Source organism: Calonectris borealis, chromosome 2, assembly GCF_964195595.1.
Source record: "Calonectris borealis chromosome 2, bCalBor7.hap1.2, whole genome shotgun sequence".
NCBI lineage: Eukaryota > Metazoa > Chordata > Aves > Procellariiformes > Procellariidae > Calonectris > Calonectris borealis.
Genome location: NC_134313.1, coordinates 171,450,967 through 171,467,036, shown reverse-complemented (window position 1 = coordinate 171,467,036; position 16,070 = coordinate 171,450,967). Strand labels below are relative to the sequence as shown.

The 16,070-nt window shown below is 51.5% G+C and overlaps 1 protein-coding gene across 1 annotated transcript; it reads left to right on the top strand.

Moving 5' to 3' along the window:
• Nucleotides 1-844: 844 nt before the first annotated feature.
• ASB10 (ankyrin repeat and SOCS box containing 10) lies at nucleotides 845-9,577 on the top strand. Its single transcript, XM_075144478.1, has 5 exons — nucleotides 845-1,157; nucleotides 5,885-6,152; nucleotides 6,704-7,208; nucleotides 8,552-8,665; nucleotides 8,923-9,577. The coding sequence occupies exons 1-5, from the start codon at nucleotides 845-847 to the stop codon at nucleotides 9,106-9,108; spliced, it is 1,386 nt and encodes a 461-aa protein (XP_075000579.1). The 3' UTR covers nucleotides 9,109-9,577.
• Nucleotides 9,578-16,070: the final 6,493 nt, after the last annotated feature.

The following is a 16,070-nucleotide window of genomic DNA, read 5'->3' as shown; positions in this document are numbered from 1 at the left end:
ACAAAGTTTAACAGGTCCCAAACCTATGTCAAGCTACCACAACATCCTAGCTGATGTCCTGCAGAGCGATCTGCGATAACTGGGGCGGGGCAGGGGGCTTCAGCATCTTTCACCTTTCTAAATGTGAGCCGCTGTGGCTGGAGGGGTGAAGGGCGTAGCTGGGCATACCCCTCTCAGAAGCCTGAAGACACTTGTCAACCTCTTGAGGTTCGCATGGGAGGCTGTCTTCCTTATCGCCAGGAAATTCGGTTCCTGTCGAACAAGCTGCTGTTCCCAGGGCTTGCCTACGCGCCCTGCTGTACTGCGCTCGGCTGTGCCTAGGCGCCAGCCTCGCTGCCCTGGTGAAGACGCTGGGCTCCCAAGAGCAGTGTGTGGGGCTTGTGAGGGTATTTTGGTCCCTGTGGGGAAGGCCTCTGTACTCATCCCTCACGACTTCTGGCACCACCTCTGCTGCAGGCCTTTCCCTCGCTACCCCCACCGTGATTGCCCCCACCTCGCACTGTTTCTTTCCAAGTGGGAGCATGGTGCAGAGCAGAGACTTTGCAGAGCAAACAAACAAGCACGTGTCAAGGCTGCCTGCTACCCCGCTCCTGTGCCTAATCTGTGCTGGTGATTGCATTCAGCAGCTGAAAGTGAGCTCTTGGAAGGAGGGGAGGTGGTGAAGGGGAGCTGCCAAGCAGGACTATTTATACTGCGTGAGTCAGGCCTGTGCCTGGATCCAGCCAGACGCTGGGGAGCTGGAACCCAGGAGCAACCTGCAAAGGACGTAGCCTTGGGTAAGAGGCTCTTGCCTGCAGCAGCTCGTTTACTGCAAGGTTCAGGCTTGTCCTGTTTGTCCCCTGGGATGGACTGCGCCTTTCCGTTCAGCTCTGCTGCACAACGCTTGCTGCAGGTGGATGAGGAGCAGCGGGATCAGTGGAAGTGCTCTCGGTGTATAAGGCCCCGGTACCACCACAGTGAGCACAGCCTGAGCCCAGTTGGCCAGGGATGCCACAACAGCCGCTTGGAGCCACTGGAGTGCCGGGATCTGCTGGTCCAGAATGCGCTCTTCACTGGGGACCTGGAGATGGTGCAGAAGTACTTCACGAAGAGTGCAGCCATCAATCTCATCATTAAGACCAAGGGTGATGAGCTGCGCTGGACTAGCAGGAAATTTGGTGGGTGTGCAGGGCTGGGACATGGGGGGATGGGAAGTGCCCAGGATGGGGACCAGAGAAAGAGCACAGACACCTGAGAAAAGTGTTGAGAGGAAAACCCCGGGGTGGTGGAAGAGGGACTTGGGAAGAAAGGCTTTTGGATGAGGAAGGAGGATTCCAGGGCTGTAGAACAAATGGTAGCAGGCTTGTTGAAGGTGGCCAGAGGCAGATCTACTGGGAAATGGTGAGAATAGGGCCCTTGGAAGGGCTGCTGGGAAGGAACAGCATTACGACTGTCCTGTTAGAGACTGCTGGGATAGATGTGAAATGTGTGTGAGGTTGAGAGGGTGCTTGGGTGAGAAGGCATCAGGTGGCATAAGGATGCTTTTCCTGCCTTATGTCTTAAGTTGGGTCTGTTACTTCAGTTCATTAGAAACTGGAGGTGTGACATGCTTTGGGAACAGCAGAGAGGTCTTAGCGGTGCCCTTTGGGCAGAGCTTAGCCCATACCCTGAGGAAGAGGCATGGCTGTGCTTCAGCCCTGTAGGCAGCTGTTTAGGGACCAAGCCACAATTGCTCCGTATCTACCTATTCCTGCTGCTGTGGTGAAATCCAGGTGTGAGGCAGAGCCATTGCGATCCCTGCTCCGAACACTGGCTTTGAGGAGCTGCAGAGGGGTTGATGTGGGAGGGTTAACTGATCGGCTGGAGGGGGGCTTTGCTCCAGAACAAAAGCATTTGCTGTTTTGCTTTCACATGCAGGGTTTGTACCCTGCAAGCTGTTCTATTCTGTGAGATGGATTGGGCAAGGGGAGCAGAAATCTAGCCTACCAGAGAGATGGTGGAAGCAAGCTTGTCCTGAGTGACAGGAGGTAGAAGCTGGTCATCCTTGGTGTTCCCTCCTATCTGTACTCCTCACTGTACCTTGCCCAGATACATCTTGTGGCTACCACACATGCTTCCACACTATCTGGTCCCTTCTGCTTACCTTGTCATCCATGTCATCTATGAGCTTTTCAGTAAGCAGCACAGTTGATGTGTTAAAGGGAGAGATGTACTTAGCAATCTGGAAGTGCACGTGTCCTTGCCGCTGTCTGTTAGTAGTGTGGTGCAGGCAGACTCCCAGAATTTGAGACGGGGAGTGTCAGGTATGGAGGGGCATAATTGCACCACTTTTCCACAGAAGGTTGGTGGCAAAAGCCCCCATGTTCCAGAGTGGAAGAGCTGTTGATAAAGGCCACTTTCCCCAGAGGTGTGGGTTCTTTTCAAGTGTCCTGGCGCAAAGCCATGGAGTACACTGATAAAGCTTGACCATGACTGAGTGTTTTGCGGGGATCCACACTAGCAAAAGACAAACAGATAGTGTGGGCTTGCAGTGCTGCTACTTGTGGGTGGTGAAGATTATTTACTGAGTTCCAAGATTTGTACAACCCAGGTTTTGAATTGTTACAGTCTACTTAGGAATAAAAATACAAAAGGTACTACCCTTTGTGTAACCGAGACCACTTGTCAGAAGAATATTAATTGCCCATTTTAACTCCTCTCTTATGCTGGGCTGACAGGCACTTGAACAGCAAGTCAGTCGTCTTGTGAAGATTTGTGCCCCAAAGAAAACAGAACAGCTGATGTAAAACAACTTCACACAAAAATTGTTCTCATCGCCAAAGTTTCAAGATGTGAAAAACCCAACCAAACAAGATCATTCATCAAGCACAGACCAAAAATGTACTGCTGAATTTATCAGATAAGGGTATAGAACAAAACCCAAAGCAAATCTTCATGCTACCTAAGGCTCTGGTTACGTATCTCACTGGCCTGCAGGGACAGTTTCTTAAAACTTACCTAGCCAGTGGCCTTACAAGCAGATTCTAGTGACCTGGTCTTTCCCAAGTCATCCGTACTGATATTTTAAGAAGCCCGGAGGAAGTGTAAATTGTGTGGTGTTACTGACACTAGCTCACGCAGCCTTTTGCCTCCCTGGAGGTGCTTTTGTGTTTGGGAACCTCAGGCTCTCATGGGATACCGGCTTATATCTTTGGGGAAGTAGAGGATCCCATCAGGTGAGAAAGTCTGCCAAGTGCTTCCTTCTTTTTACCCTTTCATGCACTACATTGCAGCTAGATGAGGTAGCGAAGTCTGCGCAGACAAAGGATGCTGGAGACTGTCAGTATAGAACTTGGTCATTTATTTTCATTACTAAGAAGGGTAAAGTTCCCTATCTTGCACTTTTCTCTGGTCCCCCAGGTAATTGTTGCTTGGTGGTCTATTGGGGTCATTTAACTTCTTTTTAGCTGCATGACCTAAATAGTTCCACGACACAAAATTAAACGAAAGACTACCAGTCTTTCATGCAGTTTGATGTGCTCTTTAGAACATACGATCTGAACAAAATGCACACAATGCTGACAAACTGCGAGCAAAGTGTGCTGTTCTGTAACCAAAGTAGGGGTAGGGTGGGTTTATACAACTAAGTGGGGACAGGGGAAAATGTCGTCTCAGGTGAAAGGACAGCAGTGACGCACCCCGAGTGAGGGGGCTGTCAGAGGATGGGAAAGGGAGTACTAAAACCATGCAGGAGTTCTCTGCAAGGCTGAATTTCAAGGAAAAGTAGGAAGGGGTCTAAAGGATAATTACCTTCTATGTTTTTATTTCACTTGTAATGCACTGCTTCCCATCCTTGTGCCTGTTTCTACCTGTCCTTTGGCTTTAAGCTTTGATTAAAAAGAACTTTCCTGTGGCTTGTTTAAAAACCTGTTTAGTGCCAAGGGCTCGGGCAGAACTAGCAAATGGAGGTGCAGTGCAGGAGATGTACAAGGAGCCAAGGGCGGGAGAAAGGTGTGCTGGTGGTGTATGGAGGCAGCTGGGTTGTGCTGCTGTGGTCTGGGCAGCAGCTGGGTGACAGCAGGCTAGCTGGGCACGAGACTACTTCCCTCTGTTTTCTTAGTGGTGTCCTGTCTCCATCCCTGCCCTTCAGGCTGCTCTGCTACCCTGCCCTGCCTAGGGGCTTTCCCTTCGCAGCCAGCGGCCGCAGAGATACTGCTGCTGAGAGGGAGCGTCCTTCTCGGCCTCTTGGCCAAACGTTTGGTCACAAGGTTTCCCAGAATAGGACAGTTGAGACCTGAGCTGTACCCAGCCTGGGCCAAGCAGTGAGGTGACATGGACTCCCTCCCTGCGGAGCCCCCCAGGGCAGACAGGCAGCCCCGCAGCCGGAGCACAGGGCACTGCTGGGGCTGTACCCAGGGGCTCAGAGCCTGGCCGGTGAGACAGCAGCAGATCCTGCCCTGGTTTCTGCGGAGGGTCTGGGTACTGCGGCATGGGTGGCCTCACAGGCAGAGGAGACAAGAGTCGGGAGCCCATCTGCACGCGGAAGGTGGATGGCTCTGCCCAGGTCTACTGGCAGGCGCTGCTGACTGGGGATCAGGGGATTGTGGCCGAGATCCTCAGTGACCCTCAGAACAACCTGAGTCCCAACGCTGTGTTTGACACCAGTGACCTGGAAGAGTGGAAAAGCTACCGCTTCAACTTCCGCCGGCTGAGTATGCAGGGGGCAGCGGGCAGGCAGCGTGGCCCAGCCGAGCGGGGGCTCTGAGCCTTTTGCTTATGCTGCAGGGCATTGCTGTTGCTGGGATTATGTGTTATGGGTGCTGTTTGGGTGGGAGTGAGAGCACCGGGATGCGGTTGAGTTCCCCTGTGCCGCTTGTGGGAGAGCGTGCATGTGTCTGGGAGCACGAGGTGTGTCGGGGGTACCCGGCCCTTCTGGCAGGGGTTTGCGCAAGTGCTTGGAAACTGCCTGGGTTACCCCACGGGGCAAAGGAGATTCAAGCTCCAGGTTGTGTTCCTTCTGTGACTGGCCCTGTAGCCTGGCTCTGTCTGCCTGTTCTGTCTGTGTGCAGCCTGTGCTGGGCTGCTGGTTTTCTCTGTGGGTTGTGCTGGGCAAGGAATTGTCACGGCCCTGCGTTAGGTCCTCGAGATGGTTCAGTTTGAACCTGGCCCTGGGAAACACAGTTGACCGCAGGCTGCTTCTGTGAGAAAGAGGTGAGAGGGATGTAGGGTTGAACATGTCACGCAGTCTGGAACGTGGTCCTCCAGCCCAGCCTGGAAGGGCAGCAAGAAGCATGATTTAAGGAGCCCTTTTCCTGCAACAGCGGCAGGCTGTTTGCCAGCAGACCAGCAGTGGTTCCAGCTGGGTCAGCATCTTTGAGAGTTGGCAGGTTTCAGCCGTTGCTCTCTCCTAGGCTCTAGATGTCCATCGCTGCTGAAGCTTGCTTGTCTGCACCGTGCTCAGGGCTTGTCTGAATCTCCCGTGTGCATGGCAGCCTGCTCCAGCACCTCTTTGCTTTACTGTGGTGCTTCATGCATGGTGCTCTTCCCAGCCACCTTGCTGCTTTCGGTCCTGCCTGTGCCCCTAGGCCCTTCATCCGCTGTGCTCCTGTCAACAGAAACCCTGCGCTGCGCGACTGAGCTGCAGGTGGAACGCACACTTTCTGGGAACAGCCTCTGCCCCAAGGCTTCTGCTCCTTCGAGCTCCCTGTCAGCACGACTGTGGGGTCTAAGAGGCATCCCCAGATCTTGGCCAGTCCAAAGGCGAGGCAGAGCAGGGACCGGCAGGAGGAGGCAGTCCCTGGAGGGGAAACCCGAGTCTCTCAAGAGGGGGTGCACATCAAGCACCCTGGGGCAACGGGCGGGTCTGGGCCCAGTGCTTTTGTGCACTGTGGCTGGAGGCGGCTCCCTGACCTCTCTTTCCCTGCAGGACTGTGGTCTCTCAGCTATGAGCAGGAGCTCACCACGCCGCTGCACATCACAGCCAGCCGGGGCTACACAGACTGCCTGCGGCTCCTGCTGCTCAGGGGTGCTGCCGTCAACTTTGCACCGGGGGGGAAGACTGCCCTGCACGAGGCCTGTGCAGCAGCCGGTACAGCCTGCGTGCGCCTGCTGCTCAGCTTCGGTGCTGACCCTGAGGCTGTCTCTGAGGACGGCTACAAGCCCCTGCATCTCTGCAAGAGCCCAGGCTCCACCGAGTGAGTTCTACCCAGGGGGCACAGTGGGCCTCCCTCCCCCTCCAGCCTTATCCTGTGTAGAAGGGGTCCCTACTCATCCCTGCAGGTGGGCTGGAGGCTGCAGCAATGGCTGCTGAATGGGGTGGCATTACTGCCCGTTCCTGGAGCAGGACCACCTCTGAAGTCCAGCAGATAACTGCAGGCTCAGCCCTCAGCTGGTGCAGCTGGGTGCTGCTGTCTTGCTACCCACCAGCAATGCAGGCCGGCGGTTCACACGGCGAAGCTCAGGGCCTGCGCTCTGCAGCCAGGCCTCCGTGGGGGTGTGGGAGCAGACGCTGGGTGTGACTTACTAAAGGTTTGTGGAGAATTAGCTAGAACTGGAGGACATTACCTCTGCTCACCAGTCATTCTGGCTTAAAGCCTCTACTCCAGGGCTTGGGGAGCAGGGATTTTTGGACTCCTGGGAAAAGTGAAAGCTGTGGGACAGTACAGGCGTGGGAGGTGGGGGGCGCGGGAGGTAGGGTAGGCGCTGGAGAGCAGAGTCTGTCGCTGAGTCATCTTGGCCCACACAGGTGTGTCAGGCAGCTGCTGCAGCACGGCGCCAGCGTGAACAGTCGGACAGAGGAGGAAGGCGACACAGCACTGCATGTAGCAGCACGGCATGGCCTAACAGAGCACGTCCAGCTGCTGCTGCGCTATGGAGCAGAGCTGGAGGCAAAGAATGAGGAGGGGCAGACGCCACTGAACGCTGCCTGTGCTCAGCCCCATCAACCCCAGGACATGGACCGCTACTATCGGGTCTGCCAGCTGCTGGTGGAGAGTGGTGCCAGCATCAATGCTGCAGATAGGGACCGCCAGCACCCGCTTCACCTGGCCTGCAAGAACGCCAACGCTCAAGTAGCAGAGTTACTGCTGGCCCGCGGTGCAAATGTCAACGTCATGAACTACAGCGGCAACACGGCACTGCACAATATCCTGCAAGCAACTGCCTACAAGCTGGAGCACCACCCAGAGCTTGTGGTGCAAGCCCTGCTCAACTACGGTGCCATCCGCATCTGGCCTGGCTCCCTCCTCAAGGTGCGGGGCTCACGGCTGTGCCGGGAGCATGGTGGGAAGGGAAGGCTGTGAACATCAGGGCCCCAGCGAGAGCAAGGATGTTTCTGTCACAGCAGGGCTTGTTCTGCCTGCTTGCCGTCCTGCCTGTCGCTTCCCAGGGGCTGGGGGAGGGGGAATGGGCATCACTGGTAGGGGATTCCCTGAAGTTTTCTCGGGGGTATGTTCTCCTGTAGGACTCTCCTGCTTCTGTCTGCTAAGCTCTGTGGACAGAAACTTACCCAGTTTCCGTAATCGCTTGCCCTGGAAAGTGTTGGCCCTTTTCCTCTCAGGGGATGTGTTTCCTCTTTGGGGCATACCCTCCAGCTCATGCTGTCTCTGCAAGACACAAGCAAACAAAGGGTTAATTTCCTGTCTTAATTCCTGAGCAGTGCAATAATTACCCAGCCCGGAGATCAGCAGATTGCTCTCCCCTTTGGGAAAATACAGGAAAATCAACAATTAACACTAATTAATCTCCTATTAACGCCAGATAATGAGGATCACTCGTACAGCCGGAATAGACTCTGACAGCTACTGCTGGCCTGGGCCATAGGGAGTGGGAGCCAAGATCCGGGGGGGATCTGCCTCTGCAGCTATGCATGGGTGGGGTGTGCTCCAAAGGCCACGGTGGTGGTCTAAGGTACACAGCACCAGCGTGTCGCTTGCACCTACGTGTGGTGGTAAAACATGGGCATGGTACGCACCAGAGATGTGTTGCACAAAATGTGTATCGTCTTCCTGGGGCTCTGGGTGGCAGCTAACATGGGCACGGTATTTCTTAGGACACCCATTGCACACAGCTGCTGTCTCTGCAGCCCCGTGCCAAACAGGCACAATACACCCCTGAGACCCCCTGTGTAGCCCTCAACAGAGGCATGGTATGCCTTAGTCTTGCTGCACACAAAATGGGCGTCAGTCCTTGCCTCAGAATGGTTTATGCTCTAACCAGAAACATGTGAGGAGAGCAGCCTGGCATAAAGCAGAGTGTTGGTTGCTTATAAGATACTTGCAGCAGTGAGGCAGATGGAGGAGATCTGCATCCCAGCCGTGTAGTTAGTCCCTGCATCTGAGGAGAGGCTGTGGGGACCCAGTTGTGCTGGCTGCAACCGTGTTGTGTGTGTTGGATGTTGGCTCAGTCACCCTCTTCGCAGGAGTGGTGCTCTGGCATTTCCCACCGTCAGTGGGTTCGATCTCCTGGGACAGCATGACATTAGTTCTCTAGATTTACCAAGGCTGTTTTTGAGCACGTGCAGCTTTTTAGAGGTGAAGGTGGGGCTTGCAGGACCTTGCCCAAAGGCTGCCCATCCTCTCTCTCCCTGGTGCAGGTGCTGCAGTACTGCCATACCTGCCCGCGTGTCATCGAGGCCCTGATGAACAGCTACGATCGCGTGCGTGTCTCCGAGGACTGGGTGGAAGTGGTTCCAGCGGAGGTTGTACAGGTGAGGGAATGCATGCTGCCGGCTGGAGAACGTACAGCTGGGCTACCGCGGCAGGGTGCCAGAGGAGGCTTGGGGCTGAGGGGGGTTTGGGGCAGGGCAGGGTTGGGGCTGGGTGGAGATTTGCAGGGGTGGTGGTGTTGGGGGATAGGGAGGATGCATCATAGTGAATAAGGTGGAGGTGTGTCTCATTCTACCTCTGCTCCCGGGATGATATCTTCAGCTTTATCTGCCTCGGGTCCTCTCTTCTCTCTCTGTAGAAATACCCACGTTTCTACCAGTCGCTCTTCTCCCTGGAGCAAAGACCTCGCTCCTTGCAGCACCTGGCTCGCTGCACACTCAGGACCTTCCTGGAGGGCCGGTTGCTTCTGGTCCTGTCTCAGCTGCACCTGCCAAGTGCCTTGCACCGTTTCCTGCTGCTCAGCTTCGAGGACGTCCTCTACTAAGGGCTGCGGTTCCAGTCCTACTGTGCCTTTCTGTGCAGAAGTTCCACCCCTGCCAGTGCAGTCTGTGCCTTCCCAGCTAACCCTTCCCCTTGCACTCCTCCTGCCAGGCCACGTCAGCCCCCTGTGCCAAACCTGTCGCTGTGTCCCTGTCCCAGCCAGCCTTGTGCTCTGCCTCATGCACCTATTTTGGAGCATTCTGTTTACCCATACTAATCAGGACAACCTCCAGACTCACTAAAAAAAGCAAGAGATGGGGATTAGGGCATTTTGTGGGACAAGGAGCAAATAACGCCGCATTGATCAGAGTTTTGGTTGTAGGGTATCAGTCTCCCTATCCCAAATATACAAACTCTAACCTAAACCGGGCAGTTCTGGTGCCCTGGGCATTTGTTGGGATCCTGTCTTCAGTCAAGTTGTTTACAGTTTGTACCCAAAGGTGTTTGGAATAAACCCTAGTCTTTCTCTATACCTACCAGAGTACAACTTCTGCCTTGCCTTGAAGACTGTCCTGACAGAGCTGATCCATGTGACATACCATGCATAGTGGTATGGGCACTCTCAGACCTATGCATCCATCTGTTTCTCAGAGGTTATGGGGGAATGTGTGGTAGGTGTGGGGCTGAGGCCTCCCAGACAAACGCTTCCCATGCAGGTACAGTGTCTGGGGTTGCCTGGCTTTGCAGCTTGGGGCAAGACAGCAGCGCTTGTGCCAGCACAGAGGACTCTGATGTGGGGCGAGGAGGAAGCATGCCCTGAGAGCGCTGGTCCCTGGGTACAGAGCAGCCAGCCCCTCTGGCAGCCCGGCTAGCATCTACCAGAGCACAGCACAGGTCCACACACTGCTGCCTGGGCTGCACTGCACTCAAAAAAGGTAAAGGGTAACGTTTGTTTCTGCGATTTGAAGACACAATTGTAAAGAAATCAAAGCACTAACCATCCTTTAAAGATTTGCTGTCAGCTAGCCCCATTCCTGCTTCTGACTCAAGGGATGCCCGACCTGCTGCTGGCTGGCAGAAGGTACACCAGGGCAGCACTGCAGCTTGCTCCTCTTGGTGCACTGGTCTTCAAGGCCTCGGTTAACGTCCACGTCAGCGCCAGGACGCTGGGACACACAGATCTGAAGGCTAAGCAGACCCAATGCTTCTGTCTTTTTCTGCCTCTGTTGGGACACAGGGTGTAGCTCTGCTCCCCTAATTATCACCACCTTACACAACTAGACCATGCTGCTCTGAAGTAGCAAGCTTGAATTAACTATGTGAGGTCCAGCGTGCCATTCCCAATGCCCCTAATGCGCCAGTGATGCACCACAGCATGAATGCTAACGGGATACGATAGGAGTGTGTTCACATGCTACAGGCTTACAAAAGGTGTCAGCCTGTGTGTGCCGGTACTACTGTTGCAGTGTAGAGACGGTGTAACTCAAAAAGGTTTAACAATGTGCTTTATGACATCCATGGGCAGAGAGGTGACTATCTGCAAAACAGGGATGAAGGAAGCAGGAGAGTCAAAGCTTTTAAAACACCTGGATAATGGCCCCCACTCTTACCAGGCATCAGTAATGCATTTCCCTTGAACCAGAGCAGGAACCCAGCCTGAAGTCACCACCTTCCTGCTGGCTGTGCTCGCGTGTCTGCTCAGGGTGATCTGTTATGGGAGCCGGTCCTGTAGTCTTATTCGAAAATTTTAATCACCACTTTAGAGTGCTCATTTTTAGCCATATCATGTCTGTGACTGGGGGAGGAGCTGAAAAAGGAGGGTCTGTCCCTTTTGGTGGCAGCACCGTCTGGAATTGCTTAGCCTGAATGGATATCTTTGGTATGAAGGCAGTCTGCAGAGCAGAACATGTGGGGCTGGTTTACCAGCCCTCCTTCTTTCCAGCACTGTCCATATGCCTGCAATAACGTATGTTCAGTAATGCGTACTCAGCCACTAAGATAATATCACCTTAAGGACAGGAAGGATTGAATTTAATGGTTTGCTTTATTTTGTAGTTGTTTCTTGCATCTGTTAGACTTAAAGCCGCACCTCAGGTCTTGCTGATTACTTTTGCTAGTTCTGAAGTCTGCTCTGCATTTGGGTGATGAGGGTAGCTCAGGTTGAAAGAGGTGAACCTACAGCATTTTATTTCTGCAAACACAGGAGCATGCAGTGCCACTTCGTACACGGGCAGGCCAACTCCTGGCACTGCCAATTCCTCTTTGGACAAAGGCGTCCTGGCATAGACAGGCACCTGTGGTAATGAAGGACGCGTGCTGGGACTGCAGGTGAATTTCCAGGGTTCCTTTCGGAGCTGCCAGGTTTGCAGGCAGGGAATCCCAGCGTAAGTGGAGAGCTGAGGTCAGGCAGGTGGCTGAGAGGGGCAAGCCATCCCTGGGCACAAGTCTTCATAGGCTAGGTTTCATCTGTGTTCCCACTGAAATTAAAAGGGCATGTGTGTAAGGATACCACCGAGTAACGATTTTCAAGCAATATGAGGCTAGTAGGAAAAGGGGAGTATCTTTTACAGATTGACTGATTTAACTGGGGGGAAAAAACCAAACCAAATTTAAAAACAAAAAAACAGAAAAGCTTTTGAGCACTCAAGCCCTTTTTCAGAACTGAAACAATCAGAAAAGTTCAAGCTAAGTGCAGGCTGAGAACAAATGCTCTGAGTTTAACTCGGTTATGTTAATCGATTAGCAATTGATTTTTAAAAAACATTTACAAGAACAGAGTTAAAAAGGTTTGATGTTCCAGAGCACATTTTGGCAATATGACAAGCTGTGCTACTTTTTCTCAGGTTTGTAAAGGGGAAATTTCTAATGCAGCATTGAATGTACTTGCTGGGACAGGAGTTTTGCCAGGGAAATTAAGCTGTCCTGGGCGTGAGGGCTATGATCTCAACCGAGGACGGCAAGCATGTGACATTATTAGCACAGGGGCATGTGGTTCTGATGTGTTTTTACCAACTGCCACAGGCACAGGCAGCTGCTCCTGTGTCCCAGGTTCACCAGGAATGTCTCTTGGGCACATGCTGTTGTTCCTGCTTCAGCGTCCACCTGGGTTTTTGGGCAGAGCAGTCAGAAAGAGACACCCTCATGACTGGCTGAAGTAATGCGAGTCGACCGCCACGTTCTCAGTGTGGCTGTCCAAGTGGGAGTGATGTGCTCGGGGAGAAAAGAATGCATCCCATTTCTGGACAGAAGTTTCCATCCTAGCTGCAGCCACTGGGTCTTACTCTGACCCTCTTCTGTGCAGACAAAGCATTGCCTATTCTTAGTATCCCCTTCCTTTAACTGAAAGATCAACTCCATCAGTATCTCCCTTTAGGCTTCCCAGCCTCGAGTATCTGCTCGACTCCTACTTGATCGTTCCTGTTCCTCAGTAAAGAGCATGACATGCCCTAATAGGTGGACTAGTAAACCATAATGGTTCTTATAGAAGGGTACAAGGGCAAAGCAAGTATAGAAAAGCCCTTCCCCACCCCGAGCTCTGTAAATTGCATTTCAGGTACTTTTGAGTCAAAAGGGCGTCTTTGTATTTAGCAGTTGTAGAGAGATATTTTTTCTTCTTCCATAAATTTGACCAGTCACTTTTTGGACCCATGTATGTGTGAGCATTCTGATCTCCTTGTGGCGAGGATAACTTAATTGCAGATTGTGTTGATAACCTCCTTTTATTTGTCTTTACACTGTTACCTTCTTGTTTCATTTGATGCCCTTTAACTCTTGTATTCTAAGAATATGTGGACAACTATAGTCTGTTCCTCTTCATCATATTATTCAAAACTACATAGATCCCTGTCATTTCTCTCCTTACTCAGGCTGGAATTCTATTCAACTGTGTCATTCCCTGGTGTGGAAGCTGTAACCCAACCCTTAACCACAAGCACAGCCTTTCCCTGTCCCTTTACTGATCGTGTGCATCACTTTGAGATGAAGGGACTAGAACTGCGCACAACATTCAAAATGTGGTCGCACTATGATTGTGTAAGAGTTATTCTTAACCGTGTGGATGTGGGATCTACACAAATGCCTCAGGAACTTTGATTCGTATTTGACATTGCTTGATTATTTACACAGTCCAGGAGGAGGATGGCCTTGGCAGCGATGCCCTCCCATTCAGCACGTTTTGTGTCCAGACGGCATATGTCGCAACCTCTAAATGTTTTTCAGACTTATTATTGTCCAGGATTGCCATCCCTGTTTTAAAATGAAGCTCACACTCTTCTTTCCTATATGTTGCTCCTTATACTTAGATGTAACAAAACAGGTTTTTCATGAACCTGGTGTTTCAAGCAATCCAAATTAGGTTGTCTTGGGCAAGTGCCACCTGTTACTTTTACCATCCCAACAATTCATTTTTATCTACCCCAATAATTTTACCAGCAATTCTTTTTTATTTTCTCCCTGATTGCTAAAAAGATATAGCATTGATATGTGAATAGACTACAATTAGAAATACATCTGTCAGATGGCTATATAGAATAAGTCTTCTCAGTTACCCCATTCTTTCAAATCTGTTAATACTGATCACACCGACTGTAGCATACAGCTAATTTTTCTTATTAGAATGTCACGCAGAACTAAGTCTAATGACTTACAGGAGTCTAAGCATGCCATATCTATCTAGTTAGCCCTATCAAACTTGTAGGCTTACAAACATTACGTTAAATTATTTGAAAGTACCTCTTTCAAATGTCATTAATTTGAATGACAGTAATTTGGGTTCTAGCTTTTACTAATTTACCCAGGACATCCTTTGGCTGCTTGCCTGTGATTGCTTGGGATGTATGTTGAGCTAACTGCTCTGTAGTTTCTTGGATATCCATGTGAACACATTTAAATACTGGCAAGACATTAGATTTCCCCCCTCCCCAGTTATCTTAAGTTCTCCAGTGTGCTATGATTTGTTATAAAGAAAAAACCAATGGTTCAGTGAACTCATTAGCCAACTAAATACTCTTGGATGTAAGTTATCCTCCTGCAGATTATAAAAATTGTTACCTAAACAGTTTCTCTTTAGCATCTTCCCTAATTACTGACGGAATAGAAAGTATTTCATTACCACTGTAAAATATGAATATTATCTATTGTTGTTTCAAATACAGAGCAGAAATACTCATTATGCAGAATGGATGTTTACACACAGAAACCTGGGGCAGGTGCCCAGCGACTGCAATTCTTTGGATTCTGTACTTCTGGGGCATCCTGCTCTGGGGTTGGCATTTCAAAAAAACTGAGAAATTGGAGAGGGTTCAGAGAAGAGCCGTGAGTGAGTTATGGATTGCCAGTGACTCCTGGCAGTGGGAATTTCGGAGAGGTGGTCAATCTTTGGAGTCCCGTGTGCAGCTGCGGGCGCCTGTTCTTCGGTTCTGGATTTAAGGGCAGGAAGGGTTGACAGCACTCTTCCCGAAGCACTGCGGGCACAGGGGCTAAACACCCCCTCCATCGCCATGCTGACGTCCGTTGCTGGTCCCTACCTGCGCCTTACCAAACCTTCTGAGGGGCAGGCCGCGGAGTTTATTCAGCATTGCCAGTTCTGCTGACTGGCACTTAGAGCTAAAACTAGATCCAGTGACTGGAAATTGAAGCTGGGCAAACACATATTGGAAATGAGACACATTTTTAATAGCAAGGGTAATTAATCTACTAGTTAATTGCATCTTAGAATAGCTTATCATAGTGGATGTAGATTTCTCATCTCTGGCTTTTTTAAAAATCACTGGAAGACGTGCCCTAGCCCAGACCAGAATTCATGCTGCATGGTGCTTAGCCCAAGTCCCAAAGAGCTCAGGCTGCTTAATTGCAGATCTATGGTCCATAGTCCCGTCACTCTTCCACACTGGTCTGCCATTGTCCTCTGTCACCGCTGGACTGTGTTTGGCCCCGGGGTAACGAAACAGTTTCATGTTTCCCGTGACAGAGCTGCTCACTTCACTGGTACATCACCGCTGTCTCTGACTTCCCCTTGGTTTCCTGCATTTGTAACTACTGGTTTGTACTGGCTCTATCAGCTTCCTTGCTCTGAATTTGCTGCTTGCGCTGGTTTCTGAAAAAGACATTCTGAAATAAATGGTGATGCTAGTTTATAATTTTATTTAAATATTTGCTCTTACGCAATTTCTCTCACAAGCTTTAACTTTGAGACTTCAGCCATTTGGAAGCACCGAGCATGTTTCACCCCATGGGACTGAGCAGTGTTTGAGGATTGACAAAGGACCTCAGGTCTGGATGTGACACACAAAGGCAAACTCCCTCCTCTCACCAGTCCGCCAGCACATGAAGACCTCATGGGGCTGCCCCATGACATTTAGAATCATAGAATCATAGAATCGTTTAGGTTGGAAAAGACCTTTAAGATCATCAAGTCCAACCGTTAACCCAGCACTGCCAAGCCCACCACTAAACCATGTCCCTAAGCACCACATCTACACGTCTTTTAAATACCCCCAGGGATGGTGACTCCACCACTGCCCTGGGCAGCCTGTTCTAGTGCCTGACACCCCTTTGGGTGAAGAAATTGTTCCTAATGTCCAGTCTAAACCTCCCCTGGCGCAACCTGAGGCCGTTTCCTCTTGTCCTATCACTTGTTCCTTGGGAGAAGAGACCGACCCCCACCTCGCTACAACCTCCTTTCAGGTAGTTGTGGAGAGCGATGAGGTCTCCCATCAGCCTCCTCTTCTCCAGGCTGAACACCCCCAGTTCCCTCAGCCGCTCCCCATCAGACTTGTGCTCCAGGCCCTTCACCAGCTTCGTTGCCCTCCTCTGGACACACTCCAGCACCTCCATGTCCTTCTTGTGGTGAGGGGCCCAAAACTGGACACAGGATTCGAGGTGCGGTCTCACCAGTGCCGAGTACAGGGGCACGATCACCTCCCTGCTCCTGCTGGCCACACTATTTCTGATACAGGCCAGGATGCCGTTGGCCTTCTTGGCCACCTGGGCACACGGCCGGCTCATGTTCAGCCGCTGTCGACCAGC

Bases quoted from the DNA above. Each gene is read 5' to 3' on its own strand.
- ASB10 (XM_075144478.1), top strand. From the start codon at position 845: ATGGACTGCGCCTTTCCGTTCAGCTCTGCTGCACAACGCTTGCTGCAG. The intron at 6,153-6,703 runs GTGAGTTCTACC...TGGCCCACACAG, and splicing joins AAGAGCCCAGGCTCCACCGA to GTGTGTCAGGCAGCTGCTGC. The intron at 7,209-8,551 runs GTGCGGGGCTCA...TCCCTGGTGCAG, and splicing joins GGCCTGGCTCCCTCCTCAAG to GTGCTGCAGTACTGCCATAC.